The 17720-nt window shown below is 48.3% G+C and overlaps 1 protein-coding gene across 1 annotated transcript in view; it reads left to right on the plus strand.

Annotated features, from left to right (window-relative positions):
• Positions 1-17720, plus strand: part of SDK1 (sidekick cell adhesion molecule 1) — a gene marked incomplete at its 3' end in the record, with an annotated part of 662329 nt that overhangs the window by 342395 nt on the left and 302214 nt on the right. The window contains exons 8-12 of the mRNA XM_011957004.1: positions 5353-5436; positions 9243-9437; positions 12895-13011; positions 14837-15004; positions 16978-17080. Of these exons, the coding sequence (XP_011812394.1) occupies positions 5353-5436; positions 9243-9437; positions 12895-13011; positions 14837-15004; positions 16978-17080 (667 nt within the window). The remainder of the gene's footprint in view (positions 1-5352; positions 5437-9242; positions 9438-12894; positions 13012-14836; positions 15005-16977; positions 17081-17720) is intronic.

A 17720-nucleotide genomic window follows, 5' to 3' on the forward strand; every position in this document is an offset into this window, starting at 1 on the left:
TCTATACCCTCTCCTCCCCTGCTACCTCCCCTCTACACCCTCCCCTCCTGCCTCGCCTCTGCACCCTCCACCCTCCCCTTCTGCCTCCCCTCTACACCCTCACCTCCCGCCTCGCTTCTGTGCCTTCCAGCCTCCCCCTGTGCCCTCTAGCCTCCCCTCCTGCTTCCTCTCTACGCCCTCCCCTCCTGCTTCCCCTCTCAGCCCTCTGCCCTCCCCTCTACACTTTCTGCTCTCCCCTCCCATTTCCCCCACACCGCACACAACCTGACACACTTCATGCCACAGCTGTTCCTAGAACACAGGGAGGCAGCAGCCCAGCAGGGCCTCCATCTTTCCGACTTCTGTGTGTGACTTCCAACTGCAGATACCCCCATGTCCTTCCTGGAAACGTCCTTGGCCTGGAGCCAGCTTTGCCCCCTGCAGCGGGCAGAAGTGCTGGGGACTGACACCCCCAGGAACAGCCTCACCCAGAGTCTGAGGGGAGCTGGTGGGTAGATACCTAGGCCCCTTAGCTACCCGTCCTCATGGGGTAGTGTTCTGTACTGGCTCCCAGAGCATCCCCAGGCATGAGGCTGCAGCCACCCGCCCTGGGAGCTGCCGGATAACTGGCTCTTTGCGGCCAACCCCACACTCTCCCAATGGGGTTTCCCTCACCACCCAAGAAACTGTCAGCATCAAACCTGTCTCAGGGCCTGCTTCTGGGGGAGGCCAACCCAAGCCTGGGTGATGTTCCTGCAGACCCCTGTGTCCCTGCTAATGCCTGTGCCTGGGAAGAATGTACCTCCGGCCCCAGTGCCGTCTCACCTGGTTGGTGAGGGCTGCGCATCCATGATCCACCTGGTTGGCGAGGGCTGTGTGTCCGCGACCCCCCTGGTGGGCGAGGGCTGCATGTCTGTGAATCTCCTCAAGCCTCCCCTCTGCTGTGCAGCCTTTGGAGGCTTCACCCCGGGGAGACTACTGCGCTCTCAGCTGGGCCCTTGCAGCCTTGGGCACGTGCTGGGGGCAGCTCTGCGTGATGTGAAACAGAGTGGGCTCTGGGAATGCAGTGGGGGTAGCATGGCACGATGTAAAACAGTGCGGGCTCTGGAGACAGAACCAGGGTCCAGTTCTCACTGCACCATGCACTGGCTTGAATGAGTGTTGGCCTCAGTTTCCACATCCATAAAATGGAGGAGATGGATGTAGATGATACCAGCTCATATTGTGAACATTAAATGCAAGAATGTCTGTCACAGAAGCTCTGAAATGGTGGCATTAGTTGCTGTGGGCATAACTCTGTTATCCCATTTGTCCCATTGCACTAGCTATTTACCAGTAATCAGTTATGTGACACACAGTTTTCGTGTTTACCGTCTCTGGAATCAAGATGTGCCTCACCACCTATGAAACCATTTTTTTTTTTTTCCTTGGGGATAAGTAAGACAAGGATGCCCCTTTGGTGCCTGTGAGATGCACCTTCCCTCCAACCCACACCGTCCACATTGTCTCCTCATGACACACGAAGCCGGCTGCTCCCACATGCACCCTGCTCCTGCTGAGCATGCCGGCTCGGAAACTCAGAGGGCGAGTTCTAACTGGGATGGACTCTTACCTGGTGGGGCATCTGCTGCCAGCTCCTTCAAGTTGTTTGTGGAATTCAGTGCGTGTGGCCGGGGGGCTGGCTCCTGACCAGGGGTCCCCTCGGGTTCCAGAGGCCCCTGAATCCCTGGCTCATCTCCAGAGCCAGCAGCTGTGGCTGCGTTCTTGTCACACATGGAAGTTCTCTGCTCTCCCCTGTGCCTCCAGCTGCAGAAAGTCCTCTCCTTTTAGGGACTCACGTGATTACATTGGGCCCACCCAGCGAATCCAAGACCGTTTCCCAATTTTAAAGTGGGTCACCTAATCCCATCTGCACGGTCCGTCTTGCCAAGTAACACAGCATATTCGTAGGTTCCGGAGGTGTGGGCATGGACACCTCTGGGAGCCATTCTGCCCCCCTCAGTGGACTAGTATGCAGTGCAGGCCAGCCAAGGGCATGCATCTGACATGCTGCTCCCTGAGAGGGGCGACCTGGAAGGAACAGGGAGGCAGCACAGTGGACATCTTTGGCTCTTGCCGTGATCCCTACACAAAAGAATCCTTGCAACTCAGAAGCCAAAACCAGGCCCAGGCAGCATCAGGGCTGGGAGAGCAGGACACATGCATGGTGTTGGGGGGCCATCTTCACTACGGCTGCCTCCATCGGGCCCCAGCCTGCACTTTGTCACAATGGCATTTTGGAGAGTGGGGTCATTTGATAGAGGCCCTTGGTTTGGGGGCAGTCTGGGAGGTCTCCCCACTTCCTGTCCTGAGACTGGGGAGCTAGCTAGAATCTTGTGCTGCCCCTGGAGGCGGCTGCCGCGGGCTCTAGGCCACATGGAAGGCAGAAAGCCTGTACTGGCCTTTTCCTAACAACCTGACTTTGTATAGGGCATGAGAACCTTTCGCTGATGTCTTCGTATTGTTTCAAAAGAGGGAGAAGTGTTAGTTTCCATCCCTGGTTTTGTTGACTACAGCCACGATCCATTTTCAGAAGTCCAGGGTGGACCCGGGTTGGCCGAGTACCCTTTCTAGACAGAGTTGCTGCTGATTGACTAAGACATGCCCTCGCCCTCTTGCCCTCTGAAGAGTAGGTGGTTGAGAGTCTATGCACAGGATGACTCATTTACAATGGGTTTTCCCCAGTGTTTAGCTCACGGGCTTTTCACGGTCCATAGGCTTGGTGTTTCTTCCACTTCTTTCCCTTAGAGCAGACTGTGTGTAAAAATGAAGCTGGAAATGGGGAGAAACTCCATCTGAGCAGCCACTGGGTTAGAATAGGGAAGGTTGACAGAGAGAGAGCTCGTACCCTCACACAGTGGGGAAGTACTGAGGGAAGCTTAGAGGCCGCGCAGGGCATGGGCAGCTCTGTACCTGTTCCCCAGGCACAGCTACCTGGAAGGCTTTCCAGAACAAGCTAAGAGCATCCTCAATGAACAGCCAGATGTTTTCCACCCGTGTCTAGCACTGAGCTACTAAAACTGCCCAGGACATTGGCCCCTGCAGGCAGTGGCAGGCTGCCCCCCAGACCTCACCCAGGCCACAGTACTATGGAGAGTGTGGAGTGAGGTGAGTTTTACCACGAGGCGGCATGCTATATGCCAAGCACAGGTGGTCACTGGCTGGGGTGGAGAGAGGTCACCAGTTGGAGAGGAGCAGCCCCGTCCAGGCGTGGAGGTCCCCAGAGCCACGCACTTACTTGCTCAGCCGAGCCAACTTCAAGGTCACTATGTGAAGTGCCCTTCTCCCTGACCCCAGCGAGGTCCCTTCCTGGCACTCGAGGGAAGTCTCAGGGGAGTGTACCAGGCGACAGCCGTAATCAGTACCTCAGGGAAGGCACCCTGGGCCCGTAGGTGCTGACCATTCATATATATGGATTTTGTATCATCCAAGCACAGGTCATCTTGGGTGAATCTCAGGGGAAGCATGAAGGGTGAAAAAAACAGTTCCAAAGGTTACACTGGATGACCTCCTTTCTGTAACATTCTTGAAATAACAAATCTACAGAAACAGAGAATGGATTAGTGGTTGTGAGGGGTGGGAGCTTGGGGTGCTCGTGGTCATGGAAGGCAACATCCTTGTGCTGACAGACACCTAGACCTACACAGGTAATAATGTTGCAGAGGACATGCATGTGCCCTCTTTTCACACGCACACTTGAGCACAGGAAACACTGGCAAGAGCTGGATAAACTAGGTTGATTGTATCAGTAGCAGTGTCCTGGTCATGATGTTATACTGTCGTTTTGCAAGATGTTACCAGTGCCAGAAGCGAAGTGAAGGGACCATGAGCTCTTTTAGTGTTACAGTGTTACTTCTCACAACCACACCGGGCTCCACGGTTTTCTAAAAAGAAAGCGCTCAACTAAGAAAAGGAAAACTATAATTAATCATAAGCAAATGTTGATGTTGAACATTATGTTTTCCTTTTTCCCTAGCATGCTTTTAATCAGATCGTGACGGTAGATATTGACTTAGCTTCCCTGATGAATACAGGTCAGGACCTGCACACAAGGGCCCTGACAGCAGGCAGCTACTGTATAGTTAGAATATAAATAATGCTGCCTTCATGATTATTGATTGAGGAACTGTGATCAAATGGGGAATGTATGAGTTGTGCAATGAAGACGAGCTTGAAAAAGGTAGACATTAAATGTCTGCAATATTTCTTCAGGCTTGGTCTATACACATGAAAACCTAAGTAGAGAAATCCACTTCCTTCTAATGAATTTGCAGCCATCTCCTCAGCCGGGGTGGTTAATTCAGGCAGATTCTTTCTGCTTGAGTGGTCCAGGTAATCGCAGAAGTGAAACCTCACTTTGCCTCCATTCAGAAACCTTCAGCCGCTTCCCCCTTAATCGTTTCTTTGAAATGCTTAGTTTTCATTTCTCTTTTTCATCTGTTAGGTTCCACCTTGTTTTAAAGATACAGTCAATATAGGAGGCATGCCAAGCTATATTATCCACATTCAACACAATTATAATGAAAATAAACCAACTCTGGAAGACAGTTCCCAGAAATTAATTATCACACAGAAAGTGAATAACAGCCTTTTGTGATCGTGATGATGACATCACCACCACCTTAATACTTGACGGACTTGGCCATGCCTCTGTTGAATTTCTGCTGAATAAACTGGAAAAATATTGCAATTGGCTCTCCAAGGAAATTCATTGTTTACTACAAGCACTATTTTTTTTCTGCAGAACAGGCGAGTGGGGTATCTAGAGATTGCAAGTACCTAGGAGTTTCCTTTGCTGGTAAAGATAGATGAGCACTCCCCTCTATTTTTTCTCTTAGTTATTATTTTGTATTCCATTGAAGTATTAAATCTCTGTTTTGGAGAAGAACTGCTAAGAATTTTAAAAATATGTTAATAGGCTGTTCCCCGATACAGGCTGCACACCTTCCTCAGGCACTTGACAAGCTTCACGAGCTCGTGTTTAGTTTAGATACTGAAGCAAACTAGCCCGTAAAATACGGTGCTGTAAATATAAACCTTTATGAACCTCTTGGGATCGTCCTTCTAAAATGTGAATTAAGATATTCCATGATTCAAGCCCGTAAACTGAAAAGTAGCCATCGCCCTGAGTAGTAATTTGCCTTCTGAAACCCCAGACTGTAAATTGCCTTTGGCCTGTGCTCACTGAATTTTGAGTTTGTATGCACGATGCTAACTAATGATGAAGTTTTCGAGAAGAGTTTTTAAGAGGAGCCCAAACTATTTTAGGTTATACGGTCTCTTGACATATCCTTCTTTGGCTTAGGGACTTTTTTTTTATTTTCTTGTTTGAAGAGCCACCATATTTTACTGCTGAGCCTGAGAGTCGGATTTCAGCTGAAGTAGAAGAAACCGTGGACATCAGCTGCCAAGCCATGGGTGAGTGCGGAGTGGCTGCTGGACAAGGAGCCATGACTGGGAGGAAGGGAAACAATCTTTTTCCACAGCAGAATGGCTGTCATTCTAGGGAGACATTGAGTGTGACGGCGAAGGCAGACCTCAGAGGGTAGATCGGTGTTGGGGCAGTGACCGTGGGTAAGGCATTGGACTTTGCCGAGATTTTGCTTCCTCCCCTGCAAAACAGAGATGATAATATTTACCCAGCAGAGCCAAAAGGAAGCCTCCATCCACCCCAGACAGAGAGGGGACTCCGTCATATCCTGTGCACTCCCCTTCCAAGGCCCTGACTCCACAAGAGTGTGACCTCCCCAAGACTCGGGGCAGAAAATTCTTTCTCATCTATGGGGTGACTGGGACTGGTGACCATATCCACTCTGTAGAAGGAGAGATGGGTGTCCATGTATTTGTAGTAGATATACGGGGTACAAGGCAATTTTGTTCCGCTGATGTACTGCACAGTGGTGAAGCCAGAGCTTGGAGTGCGTCCATTACTGGAGTGATGTCCCTTGTACCCGTTAAGTAATTTCTCATTGCCCACCCTACACCCTTTTGAGTCCCCATCGTCTGTCCTTCCACACTCTGCGTCCATGTGCACATGTGACTTAGCGCCCACTTATTAGTGAGAACAGGCAGTCTTTATCTTCCTGTGTCTGAGTTCTCTCACGTAACTCAATGACCTCCAGTTCCATCCAGGTTGCTGCAAAAGACACCACTTTATTCTTTTTTGTGGCCAAATAGTACTTGAATAGAAAATGTTGCTTTTTTTTGCCTTTTCAGCTCTAGGTCCACTTTTCCTTTGCTGTTCAGGTCATTCCAGCCTTCATCCCCGGGCCTCAGTTACGAGCTGCCCACGGTCACCATCCCATGTCAGGCAGCACAGTCGTTTACACAAAACCTTCTAGCAGAGACAGGCTTGTCAAGGCAGTTTCGTTAACAAAATCTGTGTTCATATTCTGGCAACTATCAAGAAATGAAGAGGATCTCTTCTCTTTTGTTTGTACCCATCCATCCTAAGGATGGAATTTTCTCCTACCCGCTAAGAACTCGGAGGGTAAGAAGGACTACCAGTTTTGTAAATCTTCAAAACAGCTCCTAGGAGAAAGACGATAATCTCACGGTACCACAGGAAAACCAAGCCCTAGAAAGCATGGTTAAGTAACGTGCCCAAGGCACCGGGCCACGAGCTGAAATGGGATCCTTCGCTTGTGAAGTCATTGCCCAGCGTGTGGCCTGTGGGAGTTGCTCATTAAACACTGGGTACGTAACTTACCTAGGGCCACATGGTAATGGAGGCAGGACCCAAATGCAAATCTGTCAGCCACCAGAGCAGCCACCTGGCTCTTGCCAGACACTGGCTTCGCCCAGGACCTGAAGCCCCGGACTTAGAACAAATGTTATTTGTCCCTACCAGCAACTATGTGGATGCCATTTCTTATTCCTGAAAATGAAAATGGTATGTCACCCTTCCAGTGCTGTGTCACCCTTCCAGTGCTGGTGGTGGAGGGAAAGATCAGCCTCTGCCCAGAGACCCCCTCCCAACCCGCTGTGCTTTGTAACCACTGCTCCCCATCCGGGACTTGGTTGAATAGGAGTTCTGGTCCTCAGCTCCTGACCAGCTCCCAGCGGCTGCTGTCCACGGCTGTGTTCTGTTTCTGTTCTTCTCTGTTCCAGCTCTACTGATGCAGCAAATGGGAGGGGGGGAAGTGACAGAAGAGTAAGATGAATTTTACATGGAATTGTCTTTCTTACGGTGGTTGCATTGTTCTTTGTTGTGTAAGTGCCAACTTCTTAAGGCCAACAACTGTGTGAATGTGAAGCTATAAAATATTTAGAGAGCTTGTATTTCAGAAATAAGAGTATGCAATACTGCGGGGGATAAGATTTGTGTTATGACATTAAATTGCCCCAAAATAGAAATACTCCCAGTTCCCTATGTGCTAACAATTATTTTTCAACAAATGACAATCTTAAACTCCCTTTGACAGGAGAAGGCTCTTTTTTTTTTTTTTTTTTTTTTTGCATGACTTCTGCAGGGTCAAGTGCTTGTTAAGTGTAGACTTGGAAATATAGAGAGAGCAGATCTTCTGACATTGCACTGCCGTCACATAATTTACTGCTTTCTTTTAATTTTGACAGTGAAACTATAGCAGCAGGTGAAGTGGTTATTCCTTACGAAAGCGACATTGTGTAACTGCTATTATGAGATATTACATGAAATGGTTATGCTTTTACCTTGAAATGGATTTTTTAAAATTTCCTGACTTAATGAAAAGTGACAGGAAACATAATTAAGGCAAAGAAGAGAATCTGAGAAGACATTATCTTGAGATATTCCATGGCATTAACTTTATTTATTAAAGTCGACATCTCACACGTAGCCACGTGCCGCTTTAAATCAAGGAGTTTTGTTGTGCTTTGCACTGAAGCATGTCAAGATAGGTTTTTAATTTAAATCCACTTTCTATTTAGGGAAACTGAGGTACAGAACCATCTGAGATCTAGAGCTAAGTCTAGAGATGCCTCATGGAGCAAGGCAGTTTTTCCTGTATCCACAATGGAATACCTCTTGTGCCTCCTCAACCCTTAACAAGGTTACTTAACCTAAGAAATTGCTCCTCTCAGACAGTAGAACTCCATGAAGGCCCGTGGTATCCAACCCTTTTGATAGGGGGTGTGTAAAAGATGGCACTCATTTTCATTGTTAGCTGTTGGGATGAATAGTGATACTGTCTTTGAGCACTCACCAGGTGCCGAGCATAAGAGTTTTATAAATACATACGTAAATGTACACACGCACATGTATATGCACCAACTCACACAGACACACATAGAAACACACGTATACACATATATACAGGTGCACAGATATATACACAGATGTACACACATATACACACATGCACATGTATACAATACATATATACATAAACACATGCACGTATATGCACAAACATGCGCACACATATACACACGTAAACACATGTACACAATGCACATATATACACATGCACAAACTCACATGCACATACACATACATACACACGCACAGACACACAAACACATCCAGTCTTCAATCTTCTGAAGTCATGATGATCATTCAGTTACCTGCATGTGAGGAAACAGAGACAAAGGGACAGGTCATGTACTCTGCCCAAGGTGACGCCGTCCGCAAGGCACGGGCCTGGGATGTGGCTGTGGCCTGTGTCCTCTCCTCTGCCCCTGTGACCCTGAGCCCGAGCCCTCCCACAGTGGCTGAGTAGGGCACTGCAGAACAGAGAGGGCTTCATCTCCATCTGAACCTTAAGGTCAGTCTCAGCTGGTATCTCCTTCTTTCCAAACAAGAGCCCAAGCCTGTGTGGGTTCAGAGTGGAGCCTGGAAGTCACCATAGCAGGGGTTGCCTGAGCCCGAGCCCTCCCACAGTGGCTGAGTAGGGCACTGCAGAACAGAGAGGGCTTCATCTCCATCTGAACCTTAAGGTCGGTCTCAGCTGGTATCTCCTTCTTTCCAAACAAGAGCACGAGCCTGTGTGGGTTCAGAGTGGAGCCTGGAAGTCACCATAGCAGGGGTTGTCGGAGTCCGTGCCAGCTCTTCCTCTCAATGCCCCTCTGTGTCGATTGCTTCATGTACAATGAGAAAAAATAGCTCCTTACAGGGTGATTGAAAGCATGAATAGACAAGAAAATGCCTATTAAAATATTGCCATTCTAGCCTTTGAAACAGATGTGCCTCAGTCCTCACATCAGGAATTATTTTTAAAATCCTATTTATTCCCATTCCTACGCAGGGGTCCCCCTTCCCACCCTCCAGTGGTACAAGGATGCCGTCTCCATCAGCAGGCTCCAGAATCCTCGATACAAAGTGCTCGCCAGCGGAGGCCTGCGCATCCAGAAGCTGCGTCCAGAGGACTCCGGAATCTTCCAGTGCTTCGCCAGCAATGAAGGAGGGGAGATCCAGACCCACACCTACCTGGATGTAACCAGTGAGTACCCCCAGGCCCACAGTTACCTGACCTGGACATATCCAATGGGTACACCCAGACCCATGGCTACCCGGATGTAACCAGTAGGTACACCCAGGCCCATGGCTACCGGGGTATATCCAGGGGGTACGTCCAGGCCCACGGCTACCGGGGTATATCCAGGGGGTACGCCCAGGCCCACGGCTACCTCACCTATCAGCAAAGCCAGACCTGCTGGACTGGGCCTTCAAGGCAGAACTTCCCAAACTTTGCCCCGTATAACACACACAGAAAGTAGTAGCATCTGTTCAGCCCCCTGAGGTAAACGGAGTGGCTGATGTGGCCAGAAGTGGCCAGACCAGGAGAGCCAGCTCTCAAGCACACCTGAAGCCTTTGTGGGTCCTGTGGGGAAACTGCTTAGGCCCATTTGCTGCACACATGCCCTGTCACTCCCCGCCCCTAGTGCCCTCCTCTTCTCAGGGCAGCCTTGCCTCTTCCTGCACTAAGCCCTCCTCTTTCTTGAGGAGAAGTAGAAAAAGAATTCCCCCTTATTTTCTGGACAGAATTGGAAGGACTATTGAGTGAGTAGCTCACTCCTAATCTTTTTCTTTTGATCTTTTTTCTGTTTTGTTTTTTTTTTTTTTACATTCATTCTCTATTTTACTTTCCTTGAACGATTATAGTTCTTTCATGAGTTTCTTTTATTATCCCATTAACAGAAATACCTTGGCACTCTGTCTTTGAAAAATAAACTCAAGGTAAAGGTTTTCATTGTTTCTGTGGGTTTTCTTTTTAATCTCCCATGGTTGTATAATATCGTTCTTCTAAAATGAAGTAGAATCTAGTGATTATGGAATTATATACCTTTCACGTTTGCCCTTTTGGGAGCGAAATGCTGATATCCTCAGGGGTGAGAGCTGTTGGAGAGAGCAAATCAGTGTCACTGTGTGCGCAGCTGAGGGCACTTCCCACCCAGAGCCTGCGAAGGGACTGACCAGCTGTGTAGCAAGCTATACATGTGTTTTGGTGAACTAGGGGGTCCCTTCCTTGAATCTTGCCCTCGGGTCAAATTTGTCTTTCACTTTGGAGCTTAGGAAACCACTGTTGCTTCAAGCAGTAGAAATAATATTGGATACTCAAGTCAGAAGATGAGTCTTGATCGATTAGAATTATTTGGAGCCTGTCTTGCAATCGTGAACCGGGACGTTCCGGAGCTGGGATCGACAAGCTTTTTCTGCGAAGGGCCTAACGGTAGATATTTTTGGCTTTGAAAGATGTGGCCTACTCAGCATTGCTGTAGTCACCTCAAAGCAGCCACAATTCTCAGCACATGCGAGTGGCTGTGTTCCAATAAAACTTTATTTACAAACACAGGGTGCAGACTGAATTTGGCCCCCAGGTTGTTGTTTGCCAGTCTCCATTCCGATGAGAGACTTAGGAATGAGAATAAAGGCGAACCCAGAGAACACGACTGGGTTTCTCTCAGCCCCAGTTTTCTCGTCCGTTACAATGGAGCTAACCAAGCCCAGATGATAGGATTCCCATGAGGGTCAGATTGGAAATGGAAAGTGCCGCCTAAGCTGTTACCATGGCAGTCAGTGAGTGAACAAACAAATAAATGATTGTGATCATGTTATCTGCTTTGTAGTAAGAGGTTTTGTGCAAAATGAATTTTTTAATTAAAATACCCTTAATGAAAGGAAAATGTGCTTTAAAAAATCGATATTGATTTGCTCATTTAGCAGGCGGCTATTGAGCATCTGTGTCGGGCACTCTGGATGAGGCTTTGGGGACACAGCTGTGAGGAAGGCAGGCGAGGTTCCTGTGCTTCCAGGACAGAGGGTCTGCGGGGGGGAGAAAGGCAGTGAAGGATGAGTTGACTCCGGCCAGCCAGGGGTGCTACAGAAAAGGGAAGTGGGTGTGGTGGCAGAGTGAGCCAGGGGTCTCCCCCAGACGGTGTGTGTGGGGCTTCTCTAGGAGAGATTTAGAAAGAGCAGGCGTGTGAACTCTCAGGGACATGCACGTTGCACAGGCTGGAGGGGACAGCAAGTGCCTTGGAAGAACAAGCTCGGCGTGTAGTGCAGGTGAAGGGAGGCGGATAGGATGGGGCTCAGTGACAAGCAGGGTGGCCATGATGGGCCAGAGGGCAGAGAGATAGGCAGGGACAGGGGCCGAGAACAGGAGGAGCCTCGGGAGCTGTGAGCAAGCAGGGAAGGGCCATGAAGGCCTTTGTAGTTTTCAAAGGGCAGCCCAAGGCTGGCTACCTCAGGGACCCTGACAGTCAGAAGTGTTGAGACCTGTTAGAGGACCCTGCAGCCTCTGGCAAGACCGTGGACTCAGGTGGTTGCGTGCGAGGTGGAGAGACAGGGTCAGCTTCAGGAAGGGTCCTGGCAATGAAGTTTCTGGGACTTGCCGTGGTCCATGGGATTCTCAGCAGGTGCAGGAAGAGGCAGCGGCTGTGCCCTGGGTTCTGTGAGGTCTACTCACTTCTTTCCTTGAGGGGTATCAGCCCAGGGACCTCACAGAAGACTTGAGAGACGTAGATCACTGTCGTGCGAGGGCTTCTGGTTAATTGTTATTGGGTGGCACAGAGTCAGGCGGGCCCTCGCTGAAGCCATCAGGAACTCCTCCTGTCTTTCCTCGGCCTGACTCGGGACTGCTGGGGGCCCCGACCATCCCCCACGAACAAGAAGAAACCCCGCGCTTGGGGCTCATGACACCTCCCAGAAATGGATCTTTATGGAGGTCTTTGAAACCTGGTTATTTTAGCTCTCGGGACAGATCCTAGAAAGGATGCTAGAAAGTGTCATCTTGTGGATGATATCTTATATTCAATAATTAGCTTTTTTTGTTTTTGTTTTTGAGAGGAGGTCTCACTCTGTCACCCAGGCTGGAGGACAGTGGCACAATCATAGCTCACTGCAGCCTTGACCTCCCGGGCTCAAGCCATCCTCCTGCCTCCACCTCCCAAGGACGTGGGACTACAGGCGTGCACCACCATGCCTGGCTAAGTTTTCATTTTTGGTAGAGACAGGGATCTCACTGTGTTGCCCAGGCTGGTCTCAAACTCCTGAGCTCAAGCAATCCTCTTGCCTCAGCCTCCTAAAGTACTGGGAATACAGGTGTGGGCTACCTTTCATTTAAAGAACAAAAGCAATCTTTTGGCTGATCTAAATAAATGCCTCTCCTCTCTTTAACATTCATCTAAAACTGTTCTTCCTGGGCCCTTGCACCTTCCCACTTGTGTGTCTATTACATCGTGATGCTGTATTTTCTCTCCAGGTTGTAAACAAAGATAGGTAACTCCTGGGAGACGGACAGTGGAGGGCTGCCGTCCCTCCTGAACAGCGTTTTTTTTGTATTACTACAGTGATCTCTGTGACTGGCTCTCTGAAGCCCGTGCAGGATACTCCGCCAGGCTGGTGTGAGCATCTCAGGGGAACGAGGCCCTGATCATTTCATTAACTCCTCTTCTCAGATATCGCTCCAGTGTTCACCCAGCGGCCAGCAGACACCACGGTTACTGACGGGATGACAGCCATTCTGAGGTGTGAGGTGTCCGGGGCTCCCAAACCCGCCATCACCTGGAAAAGAGGTGGGTAGCGTCCACCACCCACAACAGCATGGCCCATGTAGAACATAACCTATCGGGCCAGGGCTTGCTTCTTACTCACTCTCTTGTTTATTCATTTATGCGTTCACTCAATGAAGATTCAATAACCTCTTACGGCAGCAGTCTCCAACCTTTTTGGCTCCAGGGACCAGTTTCTTGGAAGAGAATTTCTCCACGGTCTCCGGGGGGGTGGGGCTGATGGTGTCAGGATGAACCTGTTCCATCTCAGATCATTAGATTCTTCTAGGGAGTGTGCAGCCTAGATCTGTGGCATGCACAGTTCACTGGAGGGTGTGCGCTCCTGTGAGAATCTAATGGCACTGCCGAACTGACAGGAGGGGGAGCTCAGGCAGTCGTGCTCGGTGGCCACCGCTCACCTCCTGCTGTGCAGCCCAGTTCCAAACAGGCCTGTGGCCCAGGGCTTGGGGACCCCTGATTTACAGAATGCCCACCAGGTGCAAGATACCATGGGCACAAGGATAAACAGGACAGACAAGATCCCTGCCTTCTAGAAAGGGAAACACACATTAGAAAAAGAGAAGGATTGTGCAAATGTCACTCTTCACTACCCACGCCCTTCAGAGAGGGCCTCAGGCCTCCTCGGGCCTTCCCGTGTCAAGCACTGGATGTGAAATCACTCTGCTAGCACTCGCTTTTCCCACTGTTAAGTGGAGCTCTTCCTTATGACATTCAGAATTAAGGATCACGACCTTTGTTTTGTTGAAGAAAGATGCTTCCAGGGCCACGTCGTTCCATGCCCTCCCCAGTCAACCTGGGACGCTTCAGCCCACCGTGGGTTCAGTTCCTGAGAAGGCCACCTTTGCAGTTCCCATAGCCCCTTCCACGAGGGCCACTGAAAGAACGGCACACAGAGTCCATCCTGAACACGTCTGTGCTGAGTCTTGTTGATTCACACGGATGAGCTCCTCATACTTGCTGGCCTGTATCAGGCTGACGTGCCAAAAACCTTATCTTTCTCTTCCTGCTAGAAAACCCCATGGCAGCTTCTTGAGTCTCAGAGGCACAATCCCTGCACTCAGACACGGCTGCTAAAGATCTGGGACACTACAGATCAATAACAGGGCTGGGCTCTTACTTTCTCTTGTTTTCCTGCCTAAATTTGAACATAATAGCTTTCTATAAAAATGTTTCAAATACATGCAGATATAAAGAAAACTAAAAACCAGTCACCCAAAAATAGCAATCACATTCACAGATCGTAGTTTGTTTAACCAAATCTCTCAATATTGAGCAAGTAGGATGTTCTTGGTTTTTGTTTTTCTAAACAGTACTAGCAGATAGTGTTTCAGTTATTTCTTTGCATACAATTTTCACTTTATTCTGATTATTTCCTTAAGTTATTTCTTTGTTGTATTAGTCCACTCTCACACTGATGTAAAGACATACCTGAGACTGGGCAATTTACAAAGAAAAGGGGTTGAATTGAGTCACAGTTCTGCATAGCTGGGGAGGCCTCAGGAAATCATAGTGGAAGGTGAAGAGGGAGTAGGCTCGTCTCATGTGGCTGCAGGACAGAGAGGGAGCGAAGCGGGAAGTGCCAACTTTAAGCTGTCAGATCTCATGAGAACGCCCTTGCTATCAGGAGAACATCGTGGGGGAACCACCCTCAGGATCCAGTCACCTCCCACCAGATTCCTTCCCCGACATGTGGGGATTACAGTTCAAGACAAGACCTGGGCGGGGACACAGAGCCGAACCATGTTACTTGTTTGTGGCTCTAACCACTATCTTCCTTTCCTTCAAGTGTTATGACTGTAACATGCCTCTTTTCTCTACTGTTCTTCAGAAAACCACATTCTGGCCAGTGGCTCTGTCCGGATTCCTAGGTTCATGCTTCTTGAATCGGGGGGCCTACAGATCGCGCCCGTCTTCGTCCAGGATGCCGGCAACTACACCTGCTACGCAGCCAACACGGAGGGCTCCCTGAACGCATCGGCCACGCTCACCGTGTGGAGTAAGGAGCAGCCCTCACACGTCAGCCTTTTATTAGCCACGGTTTAATCATCATGTCGTCATGTGCTTCGGGGATGTCAACATGCCCTTGGGCTTGCTAATTTAATCAAAAGAGAATGATTATTTTTACAACTGGTTTATAGAAATCTGTTGAGAAATGAAATTTTCAGTGTCTAAAAGAATAGTTAGAAAATGTATTCAGATTTAATGGGGGCATTGCAGGAGAGATAAAAGATTGACTTCTTAAAGTCAGTGGAGATATTATACAAAGCTAGCTCAAATCACAAAATTGATATGTTGGTTAATTTTATAAGCAATTTATAAGAAAATTAAGAATTAAAATCCTAAAGAAGGAATATTTTGCCATATAATTATTACAAACAACTAAAACATTTCTAATATATTAACTATCAATGTTTCTTGTATATTAGGAGTGAACTGAAAGAAAAATCTTCATTGTTTCTCCAGCTTTTGCACTTTTTTTAATCAACAAGACACGTTTTGGAAATGCAGAGTAGTTTTCTAGAGCTTAAGCATTGGACCAAATGGCCCCCCATTGCCACTTTTTAGCTTCAATGTCCAATATACTTTCTCCTCTCTGTCTCATCTCAATCTGTACTACTAAAAGCTCATTATTCACAAAGCAAAAGAGTGCTCACTCACAGATTTTTACAAAGCTATCTACGTGAGGAGAGAAAGTTTTAACTTGCTTGAGGGAGTAATTTGTTAAAATGCCATTCTTCCAGAAAAAGTAAATCATTGTGCTTTCTTTCATATTTGTCTAGCATTTTCTGTCATATCGTTGGTGTCCACTTTGATGAACAACTCTTTCTAATTCGTTAAGTGTTCTAAAATGATCATGAGTTTAAAGGAAATTAATCCAAGTTCCCACTATACTGTCAAGTACTAAAAAGCAGCTTTTGTTCCATTTGGTGGATGACTGTCTCAATCACTTCGTTCATTATATATCCCTAAATAGTAACCATACATTTAACCCATTTATGCCTGAGGTTGCAGTTTTGTGAACTTTTGCAATCAGAACTTAAGCAATGGCCTTGAGCAGTAGGATATTAAAAAGCTTACGAAAAAGTGGCATCTGAATCTCTGTAGATCATTCACCAGAAAATTTTGTGGATCCGCTGAGATTCAACATTATAACGACACTAGCCTGACTGGGATAACACTTTGGTGGCTTTACAGAACATTTTCACACACTCTGCCCGCTTTAATCTATACAACTATTAGTGACATTAGCATTCCCTTCCATAGCCAGGAAAACTAAGACGCAGAGATGTCTTTCTGAACTCATCATTAGCAGAGGTCAGTTTTGACCTCCAACTTAACCTCCTGACTCCCAGGTTCTGGACTCTGTTCCTGGAAGCAGAGCAGGTCCGCCTTAGAGGTATGGGTGCCACAGTGACCCATCGCACGGGCAAGCTGCAGGTCCCCACCTCGTACTGGCTTGGGAGAGCTGGGCAAGTCACTGCATCTCTGAGCATCCATCTTCCTTCCTGAAAACCAAGAGCAGTAATATGACAGCCCTCATAAGAGCGTCTTGAGGAATAAATACAACAACTTAAACAAAAGCATTTGGCAGACTCACAAAGTGCCACGCAGACACTAGAAATGACTAGAGTGATAGTCATCTAGGGAGAGAATCTAGGTTTTATTTTAGAGCCCAGAACCTCATCCACACCCGCATGGGATGGTCCGTGTTCATTTACATCCATGGTGTTTGAGGTTAAAGGTGATTTAGGAGGGGTGGGTCGGTTGACAGACTTTGCTGCAACGGTTGACGTTTTTGCTTGTGGTTAATTCCCCTAGCATTTCTGAGAGCGATCCATTTACACTCACTCTGCCAAGATGAGAGAAAACTTGGAGGTTGTGATGTCAGATGACCAGGGCATTATCCCCACGAGGGCAGAAACTCTCAAACTTGTCATGTCGTCTGACTCGGGACTTGTGTTTTTTCAGATCGGACGTCCATCGTCCACCCTCCCGAGGACCACGTGGTGATTAAGGGGACCACGGCTACGCTGCACTGTGGAGCCACGCACGACCCCCGCGTTTCCCTCCGGTCAGCACACTCAGTTACAATGCTTTGGGGCTTGTTGATATTCTGTGAGTTTCCGAAGTGAAGTCGAGATGAGGAAGAAGAATTGGGGGAACTTTAATTTCAGCGGCAGGTCCCTGATTATGGCATCTTCTGGTTGTGGGCGCCATCATTCATTACACAAATCCCATTTTCCACTCCAGCCTTATGTATTATTTACAGTGAACTATGTTCCACTTCATGACTTTAATGCTGCTTTTCATGATTTCTTCCTGCCAAGGTTAATACACTGTCTGTAAAACGTACTTGTCAGAGGCTGATACTCAGTGAGAAAAGAATCCAGAGGGATCGACTAGGATTCAGCAGTGTTTACATGGGGGCTGCCCCGCTCCCTGGCTTCCTGGAGGGGGAGTTATTTACTCTCTGGATAATTTCATCGTGAAATGGCGGGGAGGGAGGCCTGTGCATGGGACAAAGGCAGCCACAGCCCCCAGCGCGCTCATGGGAAGGTACATGCCAAGGAGACCAGATGTGAGGGTTCTCTCTTTTTTTTTGAGACAGACCCTAGCTCTGTCACCCAGGCTGGAGTGCAGTGGCCGGATCTCAGCTCACTGCGAGCTCCGCCTCCCGGGTTCACACCATTCTCCTGCCTCAGCCTCCCGAG

This window comes from Colobus angolensis, unplaced genomic scaffold (genome assembly GCF_000951035.1).
Source record: "Colobus angolensis palliatus isolate OR3802 unplaced genomic scaffold, Cang.pa_1.0 Scaffold43, whole genome shotgun sequence".
NCBI classification, from domain to species: Eukaryota; Metazoa; Chordata; class Mammalia; order Primates; family Cercopithecidae; genus Colobus; species Colobus angolensis.